At 45.4% G+C, this 21,854-nt stretch overlaps 1 protein-coding gene across 1 annotated transcript in view; it reads left to right on the top strand.

Moving 5' to 3' along the window:
• Window positions 1–3,608: 3,608 nt before the first annotated feature.
• Window positions 3,609–21,854, top strand: part of SIAH3 (siah E3 ubiquitin protein ligase family member 3) — a 47,156-nt gene continuing 28,910 nt past the window's right edge. The window contains exon 1 of the mRNA XM_061457335.1: window positions 3,609–4,128. Within this exon, the coding sequence (XP_061313319.1) occupies window positions 3,994–4,128 (135 nt within the window). The 5' untranslated portion in view covers window positions 3,609–3,993. The remainder of the gene's footprint in view (window positions 4,129–21,854) is intronic.

Raw genomic sequence — 21,854 nt, 5'->3', positions numbered from 1 at the left:
CACTGGTCTCCTTCTTGCTTTAAAGCTCTGGATTGCAACAGAGGAAAATGATAATTAATAGTGAAAATACATCTCCTCAAAACCTGCTGTGAGATCCAGGAGAGCAGATGAAGCTTCACACAAAGGATGCAGAAAACTGCCTGATGTCTCAGTCAGGTCAGGGGAAGTGCATGCTCAGTGTGCCCCATTACCCCCATGACTATGAAGGGAGCTGCACTGATGCACTCAGATGTAGACACTCACAGGAGAGGTGGCTAGTTGGCATGCCGTGGATCTTGCTCCTCCATCCTGTCCAAGCTGAAAATGGGTTTGAACACTAGCTAGATGTGGGCACCAACACATTTAAGTAGCCAGCTAGCATCCCTGGAAGGCAGGGCTGAGAGTATAAAAGAGGTCTTTCCAGGCACCCATGCTGGTTGTCCCTACTTGATGACAGCAACAGGTTTGCTGGGTTTGGCTCCTTCCTCAAGGAAATATAAATAGTGGAGCCAGAGTACACCCCACATCAGCCAGCCCTGACAGAAATCCTACCAGCAGTCAGAAGCAGCAAGCAGGCTGGTAAGCTGCCAGGACGGATTCTCATGATGCTGAACAGCATCCCCTTCTCCCGTCCTTGGGATAAAGACTAGTGCTGGTGCTGCCTGAGACAGGTTACGTTCCCCTTATGGCTGTCTGTAATGGAGGGCAGCGTGCTGCCATCGGCATGGAAATCATCCTGTGGATATCAGTGAGATATACACATAGGGACAAGAAAGAACTTGGGTTTGCTATACCTGTGGTGTCTGGCAAGGCAGAAAGGGAGAGGAAGCGGCATGTAGGAAGGTCACCCCCAAAAGTGTCTAGTCAGAAAGATAAAGAAATCCAATTGAAACCCAAGCCCTGCAATTGAACATTGGGTTTGGGCTAAGTGATGCATCTCCCAGGCTGCTGTCCTGCCAAATTGCATGGTGCCTGGGCACTCATGGTTTCCCACAAGCATTTCCCTTTCACTTCAGTGGCTCAGACCAAAAGCAAAGTGGGCAAACTGTGAAGTTCGTGCTGCTTTTATGTGCAGCTGATCCTATTATTGTACTAACCTGACGCAGCTGCATCAGAAGCTGAGCTCTTGGAGCATTATAGTCCCATGTGTATTATGGTGATGCCACTAGAGCTGCTAATTTGGCAAAATCTGGATCCTAATGAAGATTTAGCCTATGGCCTTTTGCCATGTCATACTTGCATGTTATGGAAGTAACTATCTTGGAAATAATGGCTGCAGTCACCAGAAATTTGTAACCAGAAGTTAAATAAGATTCCTTGCATGTGGACTTGTTCCTCCTCCCTCTGGCTACATCCACAAGTAATGGACGCTGTCATAGGGGCTGTGTGTGGGTCCCAGGACATGAACAATATGGGCAATAAAATGTTTTCCAGAAGTGTTGCCATGAAAGTGAATGTGCACTGAGCAGGAGTTAACTTCAGGTGCACTGAGTTCTTGTTTGCCTCCTTTTCCACACATATTGCTGTCAGGGAGATGCTCCTCAGAAGGTCACGTGTAGAATGCAAGATGGGCAGAGTTGCATATGGGTGTTTGGGCACTGCAAAGTTCCCTCACCCACCCTGGAAGGTTGTCTTTTCTTTGCAAGAATGGCAACTCTTTCTGTATACCAGCCCAGTGGCCAGGATGTTTATTTAGGTTGAAGATGTCACTGTGTGCCTGTGGGATCAGGGATACCTCTTCTGCCCCCCAGGTAGGCAGCTGTGTCTCAGAGTGGCTGGACCGCAGCACTGCCAGAGCTCAAGGCTGGCTGGACAATAGGGATGGGGGGTACTGTCTCTGCTCCCCAAGGATGTGGTTGTGCCCCCCAAGCTTAGGCATTCAATTGAGTTGATCAGTCAAACAGGAATAATCCCAGGGGTTTAGGTGGTGATAACCAATTTAAATAGCAAAGACCTTTTTTTCATTTGAGGCTTTGAGGGCAGGGTACTTGAACTGATAACTTGCAGACTGAAATCTGCTGCTATGAAGTGTCTGTGTAGCTACCAACTACAAATCAGGAAGACATAAATAATAAATAGCTGGATGCTCACAGTTACTTTGGGAATGGAGAAAAGGACACGTTTAAGCAAATCGATTCACTCACTTGTCCTCAAGTCTGTCTGAAAATATTCTCAAAGAGTCTCTCAGCGCTGCAAAAATTATCTCCTCATTTACAAGCAAATGTTAAGAACTTAGAGATACACATTCCTCCTGTCCTTAATGCTGGGGGGGGGGGGGGTGGAATTATGTTGTCAGCTGTTCCAGCATTCACAATTTCCCACTTATTTATTCACTCAGGCCTCCTTTTTTACTTTATGTTTTATTTTTTGTACACACAGGCTCTCTGCAGTCTGGCAGAGCCAGTATTGCAGTATTGATTTAGTACGAGGTAGTTGTGACAATCCAGTCCCAGGCTGAAGCCTGCGCTGTATGGGGGCTGCTTTACCCAGAGCAGCAGCCTCACACCCAGCACAGGACTCATGTTTAAAAGAAGCAAAAAAGAAAAGAAAGGAAAGCTACTTTCATCTGTTCTGCTTTGAAGGGAAAATGGATTACCAAGGCTAAATAAACCATCTGAGTACTTAGCTAGCAAGCCTAAATAGCACCCTGATAGGAAGTTCTGGCAGAGAGCTAATTAAATTAACCCTCTTTGATTTATTAACAAGCAGAGCAACATATCACACAGGATTGTCCCATGAAATGAATGTGCTTTCTGATTCCCTTGGCTGCTTCGTTGCAGTCACCTCTTGGAAAAGCCAGTTATGGCGATTCAAGTTTAATGAGACTCAACGTCTCGAGAAGACTCCCTGCCACCAACAAAGATACACACTGGTAATAACACACAAAAGCATGTTATTTTCCTTGCAATTCCCTAACTCTTTTTTAATGCCTAGGACTGTCTAATGGCTAATTTGTAATTTCCTACCCACCAATATGCAGATGAATGACAAGCAAAAGCCTTCTGCATGTTTAATTATTGTGTTGATTTAGAAGCTACTTTTCCCTCAGTGCAAGTTTCTCTCTGTGTATGCTCTCATGCATCATGTATTTCATTATATTTAGAAACATGCCCTGTGCCTTTTTATGCTCTCATGGTTCCAACATACAGTAATTACCATGTTTTGTGTGCAATGGACCTGATCCACCAGCAAGTGTAAATCAGGAAAACATTGCTGACTTTAAATGGAGTTATTTCAACTTACACCAGACCTGAGTCCTGACCTCTCTTACTTTTAGTGGTGAAGGAAGCTTTATCTGTGTGCTGGGACCCTTCTGAAGTAGCAGAGTATAAAATCTAGAAAACTTCAGAATGGTGATGATCCAAATCAAAGCCAGCAAATGCACAGACGTGAAACTATTTATACAGTGAGCTCTACTTCTGCTTAACCCCTGCAAGGAACTGTAATTCTCTTTGAATATTTGATTTCTCTCGTTCAGCAAAACACAGTCTACCTAATCTATTTTTGCTACTTTTTAACAGTTTCACTGGTGGGCTTCTTCCCTATGCCTTACATTTAGCTTTGGCATCCAAACGGTCTTTCGTTAAATTAAGGCAATTAATAAATGGAGACGTTAAGCAATCAATTTTGTCTGCATATCTCCACAGCCTTACGTATGACTGGCTGTAATCACGAGATAAATGCAACGTGCTGATGTATGGTAATGTTCAATAATACATTCTCCACCAGGCTCAATTCATCAGGGAGTTTCTGGAGGGGAGGCATTTGTTATTGGCTGTCTCCGGACCTCAAGGATAACATTTCTGTCCTTTCCATTGGCCGCCCTGCCGCTGCAAGCCTCTTCCCGTCTTATTTTGATGATGAATATGAAGGCATGCTAAGCTGTGCCGGAGCATAGCTCACACTGCCTGCACTCCCTCCAGGGGCTCAAGGACTCAGGGGCTCCCTCACTGCTTCCCCTACCCACCGCCAGCAGCAGCAGCACCAACAGCAGCAGCAACGCCAAAAGTTGTGATGCTTTTCTTCACCCAGTGCTTTGGGGCTGTGTTAGATCTTATTCATCTGCGGTTTCAGCACTACAAGGCAAAGAGGGTTTTCTCAGCTGCCGGGCAACTTGTCTGCGTTGTCAACCCAACGCACAGCCTAAAGGTGAGTTACAAATATTTTTTCTCTTCTGATATCTTCTCGTCTTCCCCCCGCCAACTGCGTTTCTCTGCAGGAAATGAAATGATGCTCTCACAGCTGAGGGAGAGTGCCGTTAACACATTGCAGCCCTGGCAGAGGGTGTTTGCATTGTCTTGCTGCATGATTCCCTTCGGAGTGAAGGAGAAGCAACCCTCAGCTCCAAGCGATTGTGGAAGTCACTTCTCCCCCTCCCCAAAGTTTCCTCATCCCCTTCACCCATGTGAAAGGAATGTTGCAAGTGCCTGGAAAAAACAAATGCAAAAGTTAGTTGGATGAATTCACATTCCTTTTTGGTAGAAGGATGCTGGGGGGTCTTCCAGGCTGACACCCAGGCACAGCAGGATGCTGCCAGGCAGTAGGGAGCAGGGAGAGGAGGGGTGGTAGCAGAGGGGTCTCCGGCTGCTGGTCTTGTTTGCTTTTTGGGGGAAAAAGGCTGCTCCTGTCTCCTGGAGGGAGTCTGAAGGCGTTCCTCTGGCACTGAAACTGTCCTTAAGCTGTTTGCAAGGTGAATCTATTTTAGGCAGGAGAATACATTTGCCTTAATGCAAAACTATTTATAGTCCCCATAAAACATTTCTCTTACTTGCACGGTTCTGGATTTTCACTGAGAAAGTGGCAACAGCTCTGTCTGTGCCAGAACTGTGATGTTTGTATATAGAGAAGGAGGAGCAGGGGAAGAAAGCAACTGGGTGGCTTTAGTTACTTTATCACAGTAGCAAATGACCAACTTTAACAAAGTGTCTTCTGTTTTATGGAAGTCCTTGAGGACCTGACCCATGATGCCGCTCCGCTAGCCCAACATAAGCTCAGAAATTAATTTAATTGAGGACAACTTATCTCTGGATCTGCTGGGGTCCCTGCAAGGAACTCGAAGGTGTTGCTGGGAGCATCTTTCCTGAACTGTGGGTCCCTGGGAGGTCCATTGATGGGTTAAATCCCTCTTCAGAGTATATCCCAGAGTTGTATTTTCAGCCTCAGACTGTGCTCAGGCAGGGAGAGGTTGTTTCTAGCAGGGCACCAGCTCCAGGAGGATTTCACTGCAAGGAAAGGATTTCACTGTAAGCACTGTGCTAAGCCTGATGAGTGCTGCTGGCCCGGGCAGCATTCCCAGGGGACACACTGCTGGAGTGTGGGCTCACCTCTCCTGGCATTGCTCCTCTGCTGACACAAGCTGTTTAAAAACGTGAGTCCCTGTCATTATCTGAAAGGATCTGAACAGATAAAAGAAACAACCGCTTTCCTAAGTGCATGGAGAGATTCTGTAAGTGAATGCTTCTGTGCTCGACCCCTTTTATGTGACTGTCTCCTGCTTCTTTCATCTATAATTTTAATTAAAAAAAAAAAAAGAGCAGAAAAAAGGTTACTGAAGGTCACAACGCAATTTCAGTGCCTGTGGCACTGTCTGATGAGGTCCCATAAGCACACAGAAGGGGGTCTGCTAACTGCTCCACTGGTATCTAGGACTAGACCTGAATTTATCAGTTCAGGTCCTCTCAAACTGCAGATTTGCTATTGTGGGAGCTGCAGCATTTTGCCTTTGAGCATACCAGAAACAGTTGATGCTTCCGCTTGTTAAACACAGAGGGTATTTCAGTTTATTAAAATCACCCCATGACCAAGCTCTTCACTGCTCAGACCCAAAGCCTAGTAGAGAGACAAGCAATCTCAGTACTGTCTTGACAGCTCTTGATATTAGGATGTAAAACTCTCTTGGAAACAAATGGGAGCCTCTAGGAAAAGGTCCAACATGTCAGTGAAGCTCCAATGAGAATTGTCTTGACTTGAGTGGGAATTGGTCCCCTGATAAGATTGCAGTGGGAACCTTGTGGCACATGTTTTCCCACACAGGTCTGTTGAGACACCAGATAGATGGATAAGCTGACAAGAAACCTCTCTGCTCTGAAAAAGAAATCCTGACTATAAAGTGAAATATGCTTGGAAGGTGCTCCCAGGTTACCCAGCTCACATCCAGCTGGGTGAATATGGTGGACTTTAGCTCTGATCTGCTTTCAAGGTGCTCAGTGTGGTTCCCACCATCTCTATAAGGAACCCATCAGCACTCAGTGGCAGGGTGGGTCAGATCCCTTTGTGTCCAGCACAGCACTACTGGTGTCCATACAAGAACACCAGCTACCCCTGAACAAGACACTTCTCCCCACCAGCTCTTGCCAGCACAGCACCACACCTTGTCCAAAACCTGGTGTCAGAGACAAGCCAGATGAATCTGCTTCTTGGGGTGCCCGTTTCTCGCCCTGGGATGCACAGGGAAGCTGTGGTTGCTCCCTCCAGCAAAATGGAAGGGAATTCTGAAGCTGGGACAGGGAGTTTCCTCCCCTCCCCCAAAGCCTGTCTTCTATGCCAAACGACACCTGAGAGACCACTGAAAATGAAAGGGACCAACATATTGCTCCGAGATAGTTTACATTATGACTACTTAGATGCTTCACAGTCTGTTATTTCTAGCTGGGTCATTTCAACTGTAACATTTTGTTGACAGCCCCCAAATCTATCTGAACAATTGACAAGTGGAGTGAAAACTGTATTAAGGTGTGCCGTCGATGAATACATGCCTGCTAGGAAACAAGAGCTAGGAGCAATGTCATTTCTCTCCCTTCCCTTCAAAGTTTAAATGTTTGTGCTTACTCCAGAATTGTAAACTCTTCGCAAAGGGATTATTTTATCCTGTATCTCCACAGCACCGGGGTAAGGGGGCTCCTGGTTCACTGGTGCAAATGATAAATGACAGGCATCGTATTCTGATGTGATTATGCACGCTGACATCCCTCACATAGGCCTGATCCTCAATCAGTGCCAACACACATAACTCCATTACAGGCAAATCACAGCAGGACCTCTATTCTCACTCCTTCCATCCAGGGGAGTGGTCGGGGATGGTGGTGTGATCCAGCCTGCCAGGAGGATCCATGGCTGGTGATCATATAAGTGTGTCAAGAGATTTGGCATCGTGTAAAGCGCTCAGTGAGCAGCAGAGGGCAGGGGAGCCCTGGTACCCTCCAGGGAAAACTTGCACCAGCTTGTGCTGTCACAGACCCATAGCTAGAACAACGGGGGCCTGCCGTAAAACTATGTCAGCACGCTGTCAGCGCAGTCACAGCCCAGACCTCTGACTGTGACCAGAGCCCATCACTTCTTCCTTTAGGAGAGGTCCAGAGGTTAGCAGAGAAGCACACACTTAGAATGAAACCTGTGCCTTTCTTCCCACTGAAAGGCTCATTAACTGGGAAGGCTGATGAGTGCTTCAGTGTATCTTAAAGGACAAGGTGGCAAGAGTGTCAGTACAGACACCTCTATTGATCTGCTGCTATTTTCCCTGTGCACAACAGGCTGACACAGCTGGCTTTAAACAAGGAAAGACAGCTTTGCAACCGTCCCCCTCTGTTTCGCCTGTTTGGCAGGGGTATTAATGGGAAGGGAGGATTGCTTCAGAGCTGCTTTGTCCTTCTGTCTGCTTTCTGGTCTTTGTCCAACCGCGATACTCCCCAGGCAGGCACAGCAGCAGCACCTTAGGAAGCACTCCTATGCTGGGATCAAAATTCACTTGCCAAGCAGAAAAAAAAAGCATGTATTTACTGCACTTCTATAGGTCACCTTCTTTCTCAGTCATATTACATGCATTACCTTGTAACCTGCCTGCCTTCAAGCATATGGTCACCATGATATCTCCCCTTGGAGATGCAACAGAGCTCCCCAGCCAAGTGGCTGCTCCTTCCCAAGGCCATATTAATTACAAGAGCACTTCTGCTGCTGTCTGCAGGGCCCAGTGTGCAGAGAAAGTTTAATGATGCTCCGTGCGCATGGAAAAAATGAGTGTTTGCTTGTCCTGTGGAAATGAGGCTCAGTGAGTTCCTGTGTCTTTTCACCCTGTTAATAGCATTTTTCCCCAGCACTGCTAATTGCAGCCTAGGGAGAAGCAAAGGTGGGTGGTGTGTCTTTGCTCCTTAGCTGGCATGGGTCCCTGTCCCAAAAAGCAGCCATAGCACGTGGCAGGGGACTGCTGTGCAGTAACAGCCCAGATGGTACTGATGTCTTGAGGGGTGCTGTGTACAGCTGGGTAAAAGAGATTTTCTCCGTTCAAGGAGTTACCAGCTTTTTACACACAACTTTAACTCTTTGGAGAGTGTGAAAAATGCCCTTGCAAAGAGTAAAAAACTGTGGTTATATTGTGCTTGTAAAACCCACCCATCTCTATCTCTGTAGGACTTCAATGAACTCACTGAATTACAAAAAGAAGCATGTTTAAAGGAGGGTGCAAGTAGCTCAATCTTGTATTCAAAAAGGGTTGTAGGATGGTTTATGGGGCCAAGCTGTCTTCTAGCTATTTTTTAAAGCAACAAGCAAATCTGCTCTGAGTTAGGGAAGGGATTTGAATCCTGTTATAACAGTTTGGCTCTGCACACAGTGGCCAGACAAATAGCATTGTAATCCACTTTATCTCCAGCGGGATTAAAGCGCTGCAGTGCATTATAACCCCATGAGCTTTATTTATTTATGTGGTGGAAAGGAGGAGAGTGACTCTGAAACCTGCTGCTAACAACCCGCAGGCATCCTCTGACACCATCTCATCCTGGACATGATCTCATGACCACCTCATGACCATCTCAACCCTAATCTCATATCTCCCATGCAGGGCTGTGATTTGGGGAACCCAAGTGGTGTTTGGCCCCAGTGTCCAGCAGGATTGTGACAGCCATGATGAGAGAGGCTGCAAAATCCCCTGCTGCCTGCAAATGCAGGCTCCTGGCAAAGGCACTGGCTCCCATCCCAGCCGTGGGCTAGGGCTGTGTGGGCACCTGGCACCTCAGATATTCAAACCCTTGTGTAAGAATGTGGATGGCAGCAACCAGAGCTGCTTTGCCATCCCTCCCTCAGCCTTGCCTCTGTTTGAAGGGGTGTCAGTGGGCAAAACTGGAAACCAAGATGATCGTGACTCCCTGGGAGCCTCTGTGCATGTGCTCACAGCCACCTGCAGAGCTGCATGCTTCAGCAGCTCTCCCAGCAGGCTCTCCATCCACCAATGCCACTGCTTGGTCACAGGAGCTCCCCTCTCCTGTAACCCATTAACCCTGAGCCCACAGACCCAGTACCTGTGCAACCCACAGTGCAGGGTGGCATGGGCTTTACTCCAAGCATGCTGCAAAGCAGAGCAACTTCAAGCTTCAGCATGGTCTCCCAGAGTAACAGTTACGGCATCTACTTGATGGAGGGAGAGGGAGGAAAATGTTGCCATGTCAGAATATTCTGTGTTAATATGCTCCAGGTTCCTTCTCCCCACCTCCTACCCCTAATTAATTACTGCTGTTAACTCGCCCTGCCTGTTGTGCTACAGCTCTGGATATGGGACAGAGTGGGTAAGCATCGAGTCTTTTCCTCCTCACACTTGATTTGGGGGTGAATTTCAATAACAAACCTGACCTAGTTGCAGGACATTTCAAGTCAGAGGCTATCAATGGAAGATAGTGCTGTTATTTTAGTATTAGAGAAATGCCTCTCCCCTCTACAGGGTGTTTGGCAGCAGGGTAAGGAGTATCCATCAGACACCACCACATATTGCTTTGTAATCCACCCACTCTGCTATGACTCTGCTCATTAAGAATTTCCCTGTGCAACACTTTGGGTTAGATGTAACAGCCCAGATATATCCCTCAAGAGAAATACTGCCCCAAAGAAATTGTGGTGGCTAACACAGGGGCTGCAGAGGAAAGAGGGATGTTTTATTATAAGCCTTGACTACATGAAATGAGTGGAGAGGTGTTGGTCTGCTTCCCAGTAGATGTAAGTCATCCGAGGACATTCCCACCACTGGCACTAATCAACACACGTTGTTGGTTGCCTCAGTAGAATATGAATATGGTCCTGCAAGCCCCAGATGTTAAGAAGTCCCAGGCCACGTTCCCAAGCATCATGAATTTCGCCTCAAAATCACAATTGACAGAGTACAGATTTTTGTTTAACTATTGAGAGTCTCTCCTGGTATCGAAGACCTCCCAGCACACTTAGCTGGAAGGCACACAGAAACTTCCACTTTTTTTCTCAGAGACTATCTGAGGTTCTTAATCCTAAAAATCAAGTTCACATGATCCCAAGAGCTCCTGTAAAGCAAGGGAAGGGAGCTGCTGTGGCTGTGCCCTGTCTCTCCTGGGTTTTGGCACTTCCTACACCATAGAAAGCCCATAATCTTTGTCCTGCCTTGAGTAGAGTTGGAACTTTATGTCCTCCTGTCACCCCCAAAGCCTTTCCATCACAATGGCCAATGAGTGTCCCTCAGCCAGGTGCAAAAGTGGGAAAAAGTATGAATCCTGCAGAAGTTTCCCAAGGTAGCAGGGGGGAGGACAGTCTTTACCCAGCTCTCCTAAGGGCTGAGTGACCATAGGAGCAATGACTGTGGTGGACTGCTTTAAACAGCTCTCAGTGACATTACCGCAGGCACACACAGCTGGGCAGGGCACAGCATGGTGCAGAGGCATGATCCTCCTTGGAGCCACTGGAGGTGGGTGCCAGGAGACACTGGAGGCATCAAAAAGGAGAGAATTCCTTTGGAGAGCTGAACAGAATTCAGGTAACATGCTAGGCCTGGTTTTGGTGTGATTTTTACAACAGAGCTGAGCCATCATCAGGTTCATCTGACCTGGGTCCAGCTTCTGATGAAGCTGGAGAGAGCCTGGGCCTGAAATCTCTGCTTAGGTCTGGCTGAACATAGAGGCAACTTACCAGCCCATCTCTGTATGCACATGCTGTATTTGGAAATGAAAAACACGGATGCTGAGACATTAAGCACCTTATCAGATTGTGTTATTTTTATTTCTTTCTTTCTTTCCATAGCTTGTCTCTTTATTAAGTACTTTTCTTTCAGGGCTATTGTCCTCATCCTGCCCATTCTGTTCTATATCAAAGACTTAAAGCAAAAGATTGTCTGCATCTATTGCTCAAAAACCTAATTTTGGGCTTTTTTTACTCCTGCTGAAAGGAAAGCATCACTAACTTCACTGCAACTTTGGATCTCTCATTTTCCTCTAAGCTCTTTCAGAAGAAATCACAATCATTCAATCCTCAGCTTGTTTGGTGCCACCAATTTCCCAGTGGCAGATTAAGTCCTGCTTTAAAATGATTGCCAGCAAGATGAGGAGAGCTACAAAATCCAACTAAATGTTGCTGTGGATGTATCTGGCAAGGAAGCAAAGCGCCTCACATGCCTGCAAAAGCTAATTTTCATTGTGCTGTGGATGGGGTTCAGGCAGGCAAATCCAGTGGGAAGTGCCATTACTGCCCGTTGTCCACCCAGCACAGCAAGCCACGATCATGATCCCTTCACCAGTGCTGGCAAAAGAGAATATCTTCCTTCTGCTTTGGTGTGGTGAAGAAAATCCAGTTTCAGCAGGAATTTAAGCTGGTGGTCTGTGTGCTGCCAAAGTAGGCACGTATCCCTTCTGCTTCCATGCCACAGGAACAAGCAGCTAGACAGAGCAGTGGCCTCAGCTAATTCTCACATCCTCCCACAAAGCTCTTACCCCTAAGGATTACTGATGGCTGTGCTGAATGGCAAAATTCCAGTTGTGCATGGAGGTGTCCTGACAATTGCTCTGGGTGACCTGCTGCTAATAGCTACCTGCAATACTCCCACTTGGCTCTCCTGCAGTGCTCTCCTTTGAAGAGGGAAGAGTGTCGTGGCACTGCTGGCACTGGGTAAACTGCCTGGCACATACACAGTGTACAATTTGAACCACTTTCATTTAATTAGAGGCATTTCTGAGCATCTTACATAACATTAATGGGTTTATCTTTAGCTATCCCCTTCAGTCTAAGCAACAACATGGAAGCGCCACTGAGGGAGAACAGCAGAGGCCTTCGAGTAGTTGGCATGCTTTTTTTGGTGTGCTTTTTTTAACAGGTAGAAATGTTTGGAACAACTTTGGGAAGGGATTAACCAGTTATTTCCAGACGAGATGCAGTGCTTTCAGTCCTAGTCTTTTCTTCCAGAGCAATTCTGTTCTGAGCTGATCCAAATTGAAACCCCCTGCCATGGGCAGGGACACCTCACACTAAACCATGTCACCCAAGACTCCGTCCAACCTGGCCTTGAACACCGCCAGAGATGCAGCATTCACAGCTTCCCCGGGCAACCCATTCCAGTGCCTCACCACCCTTACAGTAAAGAACTTCTGCCTTACATCTAACCTGAACTTCCTTCCAGGTTGTCCTCCTCAGTAAAAAATAGATCATTTGCACAGCTTTAGTGATGTTACTGGTATTTTAAACATGCAAATATTAAGCTCCTGACCGGCTGGTGAATTGTCCATCAGCCCTGGGGAAATGTGTTGCAGAGAGACATGGATGAATATTGTAAACAAAAGATAGCACACTCTTTCACATCAAGTGCCAGCTGAAATAGAAAGAGAAACAGAGAAATGGATCATAAACAAAACAGAAAAAGATGAAAACAGTAACATCCACTTGTGCAGAAAACAAGCACTATAGATGGGTAAGGAGGCAGATGCTGCGGAGCAGAAAACCACATCAGCAGAGGATGAAAATGTTCGCCCTCTCTTTGGAACTGACATGTGGAAAATAAGCAAAGTAATAGGTGTGAAAATGGAGTAAATAATCACCACACAAGGATTACATAGAGCAGCTAGGGACGGTTATGGTCACCTTCAGGCTTTGTGGAAATGAGAGGCTGAAATGGAAATAGCAGGATGGTGGCAAGCGGGCTGATCATGGTAGTGACCTGAACTCAGCAAAACCACTCAGGGGCTCAGTGTCAAGCATGTGCACAGATTCAAAAATGCGTACGTTTTGCAGAATCAGACCCTTATTCAGACATACTTATTCCAAAAAACTTGATCCATCCAAAGACCGTATGAAAAACCTGCTGGAGTGCAACAAACTTACCCATCTCTTCTGAAGAGCACAGGGTAGATTGAAAACATCTTCTTCTTCAGCAGGGAAGTGATCCTAGACGTCTCACTGCTGCATTGTGTCATCTGTCCAGACAAGGATACTTGTTTGCAAACGAGGGTGTTATCCGTGCTGGTTGGACCCCATAGTGTGAAAGGCATACTACAGACCAGTGGGGCCAGTGCTTTGCTTATGGGACAGTATTGTGGGTTCACTTCTTGTACTACCTGAGAGCTGAGGACATCTCTGTGGTGCAACGTCTTTTGGAGGCTAACATCAATGAGATGAATTATCCTCAAAGGAAGGCTGTCTTGCTTGCCACTGACAATCTAGGAAGCCAGAAGACTAGCTTGGAATGGATAGGTCATTTTTGTCTAGCTGAAGTTAGATAAAATGCACCCCACTGATATCCTACAGTTCCTTATACAAAAGAAAACCCAATCCGGATAATTGTCTCGTTAAGATAAATACAGAAGTTTGGGCACAATAACACCAAGTATTACACTCACTACTATTTTACACAGGTTTAGGTAAGGTAATCTAACAACCTTCTTTCCACTTCCCAAAAGCAAGCTTTGAGGGAGATTTCAGATGTAGCATAAAAAGGTTTGGCAACATGACTGCAGGGTGAGAGCTTTCAGTTATTTGTACTAGAAGACACTTCTCATAAAAAAAAATAAATAAAAAATAGAGCACATTTTGGACTGACAACAGAGAATTTCACGCAAAGCACGCAAATAAAACATTGATGCTGTCACCAGGGAGAACAAGGACCAGACGTAAGCTGAAACAAGGGATATTTTGACTACATGTGAGGCACTAGCACAGGCTGCCCAGAGAGGTTCTGCCATCTGCATCCTTGGAGATTTTAAAAACCCTGAGCAACCTGACCTATCTTTGCAGCTGACTGTCCTTTAAGCAGGAGTTGGTGATGACCAGAGGTTTTTTCCCACCTGAATTGTTCTGACCCTGCAATCCTGTATAAAAACAGATCTTGGTGTGCAAGGAGGAGTGCAGCAGTATTAGGGTTTCAAGACTAATCATCAAATGGTTGCATTAGCAACCAAGCCAAAGTCATATAGAATCACAGAATGGTTTGGGTTGGAAGGGACCTTGAAAATTGTCCAGCTCCAATCCCTCTGCCATGCTCAGGAACAAATATTTGAAAGACATATCTGAAATGAATGAGGAAGGCAAACAGATGGACATGTGTGACACACTCAGAAATCCAAGGATCAATATGGGATACCAACATCAGTGAAAAATTATGGAGCTATACCAGCTACAGAAGTAGTTGGTAATTTAAACTCATCAGAAATACAAATCCTGATAGTAGTCCAAAGCCCAGGGATATTACCAGCTAATGAAATCAGTCTGGATTGGAAAGGAGGCCACTGTGCTAGATGAGGGATGGCAAAGAGAGCAAGACGTATTTCAAAATACGCTTTGGAATAAGCATCCATATTGGTAGTTACAATCAATACAAAATAAACTCTGGAGAGGACAGATTGCTCAACATCTATTAGAAAAGACTGCACTGTGGCACAAGAGTAAACATGTTCCCAAAGAGCATTGAGTGAAGCAAATAACATGGAGCAGGTCACGTGGAGCAAATAATCCACTCGGAAAAATGTGTCTTTCATTCTCCTTATAGGATGGCTGCCAGCAGAAAAAAAACTTTCCCTGGGCTTACTCAATTAACTGCTTCATGATTACTTTCCCCCTGCAGCAGGATCCCTAATGCTTCAGACCCATTTTTTGGCATGCGAGCTGTGTTAATTAGCTATGCAAAGAGGTAAAAAGCAGAGATTCTACTTAAGTAGCATTGTTCCCTACCTGGATTCTGGTTCTGCTCCCAGGCTCGATGGAGTCTGTTTCTGTTTATCTTTGACCAGAGAAATCCAGAGGTTTCAGACTTTGGTGACTTAGGATGAGATAGCATCACCAGAGGTAAGGAAATGCCATTTTGTCCAGCCATTTTAGGCAGGGTCATGGTTTGCAGCATGGAAGTCTGTAGGTGACCAGTATTTTGTTGGGGCAGCTTAAAATATTGACATCCCACATGACTTTGTTGGTCCCTTAAAATCTGTCATTGCCTTGGTGAAGAGCCAGCAAAGGGGGAGGTAAAGGCTGGTCCTCATGCCGCTCCTAACCCATTTCATACGCCTTTGTGGGTTTATTAAAAGAATTTGCATTAGTATGCCAGACTGACGAGGCAGCTGAAATGCAGGTACTCTTTGCTGCGGCTGTAGGTACATGAGTCCTGGCAGCAGCCATGCAGGCACTGAGATCAGGAATGTCCTAGGCCACCATAGAAAGCTTCACCAGAGGGTATCTGACAGGAGACTGAGGCATCTGTTCTTGCAAAATGTTTTATTGGTGATTAAGGTTTGTTGGCTGGGAGAGATGGTTGTGTTTCTTTTTCTCTCCTCTCATTCCTACAAAGTAGCTGTGATGCGGTCAGGGACTTGCGTGGCTCGTTTAGTTTTGTCTTTGCCATCATTGTGACAAATGTTTTTAGGGACCTTCTTTATCCCTGTTGAATAAAGCAGTATCCTATATAAACACTTACCTCAAGGCATGTACCCAGGTTTAGACCTCTCATTATCTGTGCTTTTGGGAGTGGCTAAAAAGACATGTTTTCCACAGCCACAAGCCAACCTGGGCAGAATGCAAACTTAAAGGCAGCAGCAATGCAGCAAGAGCATGTTCCTTACAAACAGGGGTGTGTTTACTTGCAGGCAATTCATAGCTATTCCCAGGTAAAGATTTAAAGTGTGGCAAACAAACAAACAAGACACAAATGCTGGCAATTATTCAGTGTCATTTCGACTTGTTTCCCCCTTATATTCAAACTGGAATATTTCTTGCAATTATAGTTCCAGCCCTGGAATCTCCAGGGTCTAAATCATATGGGAAATAACACAGCTTTAAAAATAAAACAAAACTTTCACTGAGTTTCTTCTGCCATAGAAAATATTTCAAAAAAGAGACTCAAAAACATTAAGGTCATGCAATGTTGCACAAACATGACCACTGGTTTGTAAATAGCTGATTATAAAGACTGAATTTTCTTTCAGGCTATTGGCAAAAGACAAAGACACTATCAGAAAACAGATCTGAAGCCAGTTTAATCTCCAGGAGCTTCACAAGGCAACACATAATTTAGTGCTGCAGCTAAAAACGAGCTCACTGGTGAGGTATCTCTAAATAATTCTCTTAATAATAAGCCAGTGATTAGAAAACCCCATCCCAGTTCACAGATAAATCCAGGCTGCATCTGGGTGTTTTGTCTATTTGCTGCTTTAACTAAAGCAACTTTAATTTGCCAGAGGCCAATCAACAGCACATAGCGTGAGAACTCAGTCTGATGAAGCAGATGCTGGGGAAGGGAAGACCTTTTCTTTATTCACTCATAAGGAAAATTTATTGATGCCAAAAGCAGACTTTCAGTGGTTTTTTGCAATAGTAACTTTTGCTTCTTGGCTTTTACAAATAGAAGAAACTTTCAGATCAAGTAGCTTCTGAATTATTTTTCATGGAAAAGGACCTTGATGCTCTCTACAGGCAAATCACACAGTGGGCTGCAACCAGCTGCAGTCCTGGCTGACCCATGATACAGCTCAGACACTCCAGTAAGACCTTTGCCACTTGGTGATTGCAAATAGTTGAGGGCTGAAAGATGAGCAAGAACATAGCCCAGCCTCTGCAGTCAAGAAGTCCTACAGCCTAAGCCCAGTTTTGAGCATAATTTGTTTCCCTGGTGGCGAGCAAGTCTACCTCTTGCTGGGTATCACTAGACTTACTCAAGAGCCATCTAGTAAGCATCTATTCCTAAGATGGGCAAAATCAGGCTGAGCTCCCCGAGAGAGCTCATCAATGGCTGACCCAATGTACTGAGCTCAGCTACAGCTAACACTGACAGTTTGCTGTGGTTACCTGTGTACCCAAAACTGCTTTTACAAACAGAGCCTTTGAGATCACCAACAGCACCATAAAGCTGCCCGTCTCCTGCCCCTCTTCCTCCAGGAGCTGAGGAGTGAGAAAGGACAGAGCAGAGATGCAGCAGAGGCTGGATACAAGCCAGGCTGAGCCTAGCAGACAAACAGCTGCATTAGGTGGGTGCTGTGCCTGAACTAATAAGCTCTGCAGAAAACAGGATCTGTTCACTGCAGCACCCTGCCAAGGCATTGTGGTTTATCTGCCTCCAAACCTGATGGGCACATCCACATCCTGCAATGGTCCATTGTGCAGCCAGAGCTGCAGGATGGATCAGCTAGCTGGGATGCTCTGCAGGCATCTACACCTTTAGTTTCTCCCTCTGTAAATGAGGTAGGGGACAATGTTCTTTGACATCAGCCTGGTGGTTTGGAATGGAGGCCAAAATAGTCAAATCTCCTGTAGTAGGTTAAGCTGCTGTATGTTTGTGAGGGACCCATCCACAAAACTGGTCCTATTGCCATAAATACTGTAAATCTGATGATCCTTTTGGTGTCAATAAGGCTGGTGGGATATATTCTTCCAACCTTACAGTCAGGCTGTAAATATGTAAGACCAAAAATGAGGATGCTGAAGCTTAATTGTAGCCACCTAAGTTTATAATGTTTTTACCTTAATCCCTTAATGATGATTATATTGTGAGTATAAAATATAAAGCATTTTAGCAGCACTAAGTAATACTTAGAGGGCTCATTAATCCACAGTTAATATGCAGCCACTACTGAGAGGGAATGAAGCAATCATGCCGCCTCAGCACTACACAGCACACACTCCTGCTTGCCTTTAGGAGGGCAGTGGAGGATGTCTGCTCTACCTGGGACTGCTGCAGGAGGTGGACCATGAGGCATGTGCAGCTTCCTAACCTCCCTTGTCATTGGGCGCTGTGGTTTGGGACAGATCTGTGCCAACACCTTGACTTTTCTCCTAACAAATACAGCAAAGTTGGCACCTTTCACTTTTCAACCAGAGTGAAATACAGCCACCTAGGTCAAAGGAGGTGCTTTGGAAAAGTGGGTGTCAGTGCAGCAGCCTACGTGCTTTTCCCTCGCGAAGTCAAAACCCTTGGGAGGTCAATCATAAATCATCTAGGCTTCACCACATATAAATGTGTAGGAGTATTTATCAGCCTTATCTTCACTGATAAACAAAATGCTCTTCATCACTTTGGGTTTTCTTGGTTTCCCTGCATGCAACAGCAATTAGACTGTGCCTCATCCAGTCCATGATGAGTTCCCAGCGGTGACGCAGAGGCAGAAATCACAGTGTCTGCAGTACAGCCATACAGTCTCTGGGTTTTAATTCCAAGGGGGCATAAATGCTCATAGAAAATGTCCTAATGGCACATGGCAAACAAAAAAACTTGTCATCTTAGTGATTTTCAGGAGGTTCTTGACTGGCAGCAAATTCAAGGAGTGCTGCTTAGAACAGGGTAAAATGAGAGTGGTGTGTCAGGCACTAATAAATGTACATGTACTATGTGGTCAAAGATAAGATCTTCCTTTGTCCTGCCAGGGAACTTAATATTCCAGGTGTCTGCCACCACAGGAAATGCGTAATGATGTTTCCAAATGATTCCTCTTTGTGTGTACTACCTTCACTTCCAATGTGTGAAGGAAGGCTAAGTCCACCCATGCTCACCAGTCTTTGTGACCGGCTCAACTGCATCTGGATGTAATACAGCATCACGGCCAAATGTCCAAAGAGGGCGCAAAACTCATCAACCTGGGGTGGCTGCTCTTAGCTGCAAACAAAGAGAGGAGCAAGAGCAAGAAGTATGCCTTTCTGATGAGCTTGCTTCTAACACCCAGTCCCAAAGCTGAAGAAAGAAAGAAATGTATGTGCTCGAAGTGGTAAATCCTTCTCTGGATTAGAGTGGCAGGGGTGCAGAGCCCAAGCCTGCAGCTGTGCTCTGTGGATTATGCATGGGTGCTATCCTGGTAGGAAGCTGTAGTGTATGCTCAGCACTGGCAGCCACCCTAAAATTCATGGCCAAGAAACAAGGAATGTGAACAGGTCATCCTCACAATGTAACAGCTTGCTGCAAATCAGCCCCCTCCTACATGCTCTGTGTTGCCCTCTTTGCTAATGTGGGCACATCCACTGCACCTCCTCTAATACAGAAGTTGTAAATGCCATACGACAATGCAATGCTCCCGATTATGCAGAATTTTTATCTAAGCATAATCCATTGATGTCGTTTAATTACCATAAAGAAGCTGCCTTACAGCATCCAAAATAACATCTATTTGCCTTAATTTTACAGTATGGTAATTAACTACCAACTACTTATTTAAAACATATTTACAGAGGGAAATGTCAGAGATGATCACTTTTTCATGCCCAGTAAATGCACCCGCAATAACCAATTTTGAATTTAATTAGCTTGCTTATGAGCTCACCTCTGAGAAAAATTATTCCAGAGGATGTGTTAGCTATGATGCTTAAGCAGATTCTCAGATAGAGAATGCACCAGCTGCATGTCAGTAACAATGTTTTGCTTTGTTATGTCGGTGTGTTATGGTGTTCATACAGGCTTAACAAAGTTATGGCCTTCACATAACTTTTAAGTTAAACTATTAACTACACAGAAAATCAATATGCAATAGAACAACGTTCATTAAGCGAACCATAAATCAACCCTTCTGTAGACACACAGCAGGTACCAAAGACTTTCATAAAATTCCTGGCCTGTCATGATCAAGGGAAAGGAGACTGTTACCATGAACAACACATTTCTGTGCGTCAGATGTGTTAAGATATATGCACACTAAGAAATATTAATTGGGAAGGGAATTTGTGTCTCTCAGGGCCCAGTAACAGTGTGGTACTTCAGTGTGTAGCTCTCTGGACAAGATGTGTGCTCACAGCATGTTCATCCATCACTGAGGAAAAGCACCTGGAGGGAGCCTGTGAAGCTGGCAGCAGGGGCAGGCAAAAAGACGAATCCCATTTTGAAACCTCCCTGACATAACACAGGGTGAAGACTTGGTGGGGGTACAGTGACATTTTCTTGCCTCCTAGACATAAAGTCACATCATTTAAATCTAGAAGAGGCTCCTATGGTAGCCTAGCCAGTCCAGCTGCACAGGATCCTTTCTCAGGAGCTTAAGGCCCTAACTTCAGCTCCCTGATGTCTTTTAGAAAGACCTCTACTTTGGACACAATGACTTTAATTGACAAAGACCACATGTCCATGGGCAAAATATGATCTTAGGAATGCTACTGTCAGCCGGAAAAATAAAGGCTAAATTTTATTACCTGGGAAAGCTTAGAGGAAGCTGGAAAGACATTGTTCAGTGTTCTCTTTTTCCTGAATGTTAATAGCAGCAACTTGAGATAGCACACAAAAGCCTGGAAATTAAGGATCCCCTCACTCCTGCTTGAGAGAACTTTGATATCCCCACAGAAACACTGTGTCTGTTGTAAAAAACACAGTAATATTGAGGGGGTTTAGAGGGGAGACAATGAAATAACCCCAGAAAAATCAATTACAGCTGGTTGACAACAGAGGTTTGTATTGATTTGGCGAGATTCCCCCTCCTCAGGATAGTTTTGCAATAGCCTTACGTTCCCTAGGTACTCACCTGTTCCCTCCAAGGTGTCTTTTCCCTGTGCTCCTCTCTCTACCAGCTTTTGCAGGTGCAGTTGCAGCTCATCTCAGCTGCTGGATCAGCAAGTTTTGCCCTCTGAGGCTTTGTGAAAGTCACCCCAGCTTGCAAATCCTCTGACTGGTGCTTCAGCACTCTGTAAAAGCCAGCCGTGTCTGCGCACACCACTTACCCCCACAGAGTCCAGGCTCTCTCGGATGCTTTCCCACAGTAACTGCAGCTTCCTCCCCCTGCCCCATTTTCCCAAATTGCCCCTTTATTTTTCTCCCAGTCACAACCTGACCCATCCAGCTGGTTTCTCAATCCCGGAGCAGGCAGAGAGCACCTTCCTTGCTCCTGTGGGCTCCTGAAAAATCCCTGGTCATCCCACATCAGGGAGATCTGCCATGGGCTTTCTGCTCCCCCAGCCTGGGGGTACCAGCCTGGCAGTGTTTCAGTGCCTTAATGCCTCACTTCTGTTTTAGTTAAATATCGAAACTCCTGGTTTGGGGGACTGGATTTTCTTGTACTTTCTTTTCTGTCAGGAGAGAGTCCATGGCTCATTGGTCTGGAGAATATCATGCTTGCCTTTGGCAAATAGCCAGGCTTTCATAAAATGCTCCTCAAGTGCAAACTCCCCGTCCACTTATAAATACTGTCACCTACGTTTTAGAGCTGGAAAAACCAAGGCCTTTCTGAGATTAAAGCTAGATCTATGACACAGAAAGGAGAAAGCCCCGGTCTCCTCTTTTTTTCATTAAGAAAGTGTTCTCACCAGTTCTGCACAACAAGAGATGAAACCTCTTCTGAAGTCAGGGGAAGTCTCAGGAGCCTTAGCACTTACAGGTTCACACCTTTGCATCAGCAGAAAGAAGGGGCTTTTTTTGAAGTTGGTCAAAATAGGTTTGATTTTGAAGATACAGAAATTATGCTGGTTTTGGAGATAATCAGTCCAGGCACCTTCTACATACAACAAACAGAAATAATATGCCAAAACAGAGAAAAGTAACTGTAAGCTGATAGCAGTTATAGTCCAGAAAAGGTGCCTGCTGAAGGACGGACACTATCCCCTATCTCAACTCAAAATACATAAACCAGGACCTGTGTGAGGACATTTCAGCTCCTAACTGTTGTTTCAGCCCCAACAGTCTAGATAATAAATTTAGAAACTTATTTTCAAACCTGTGCTAC

This window comes from Pezoporus flaviventris, unplaced genomic scaffold (genome assembly GCF_033815535.1).
Source record: "Pezoporus flaviventris isolate CSIRO_AGI_PZ_B2104156 unplaced genomic scaffold, CSIRO_AGI_Pfla_v1 ptg000025l, whole genome shotgun sequence".
Classification (NCBI taxonomy): Eukaryota; Metazoa; Chordata; class Aves; order Psittaciformes; family Psittacidae; genus Pezoporus; species Pezoporus flaviventris.
The sequence above is the reverse complement of the archived record's forward strand: the minus strand, read 5'-3'. Positions and strand labels throughout refer to the sequence as shown.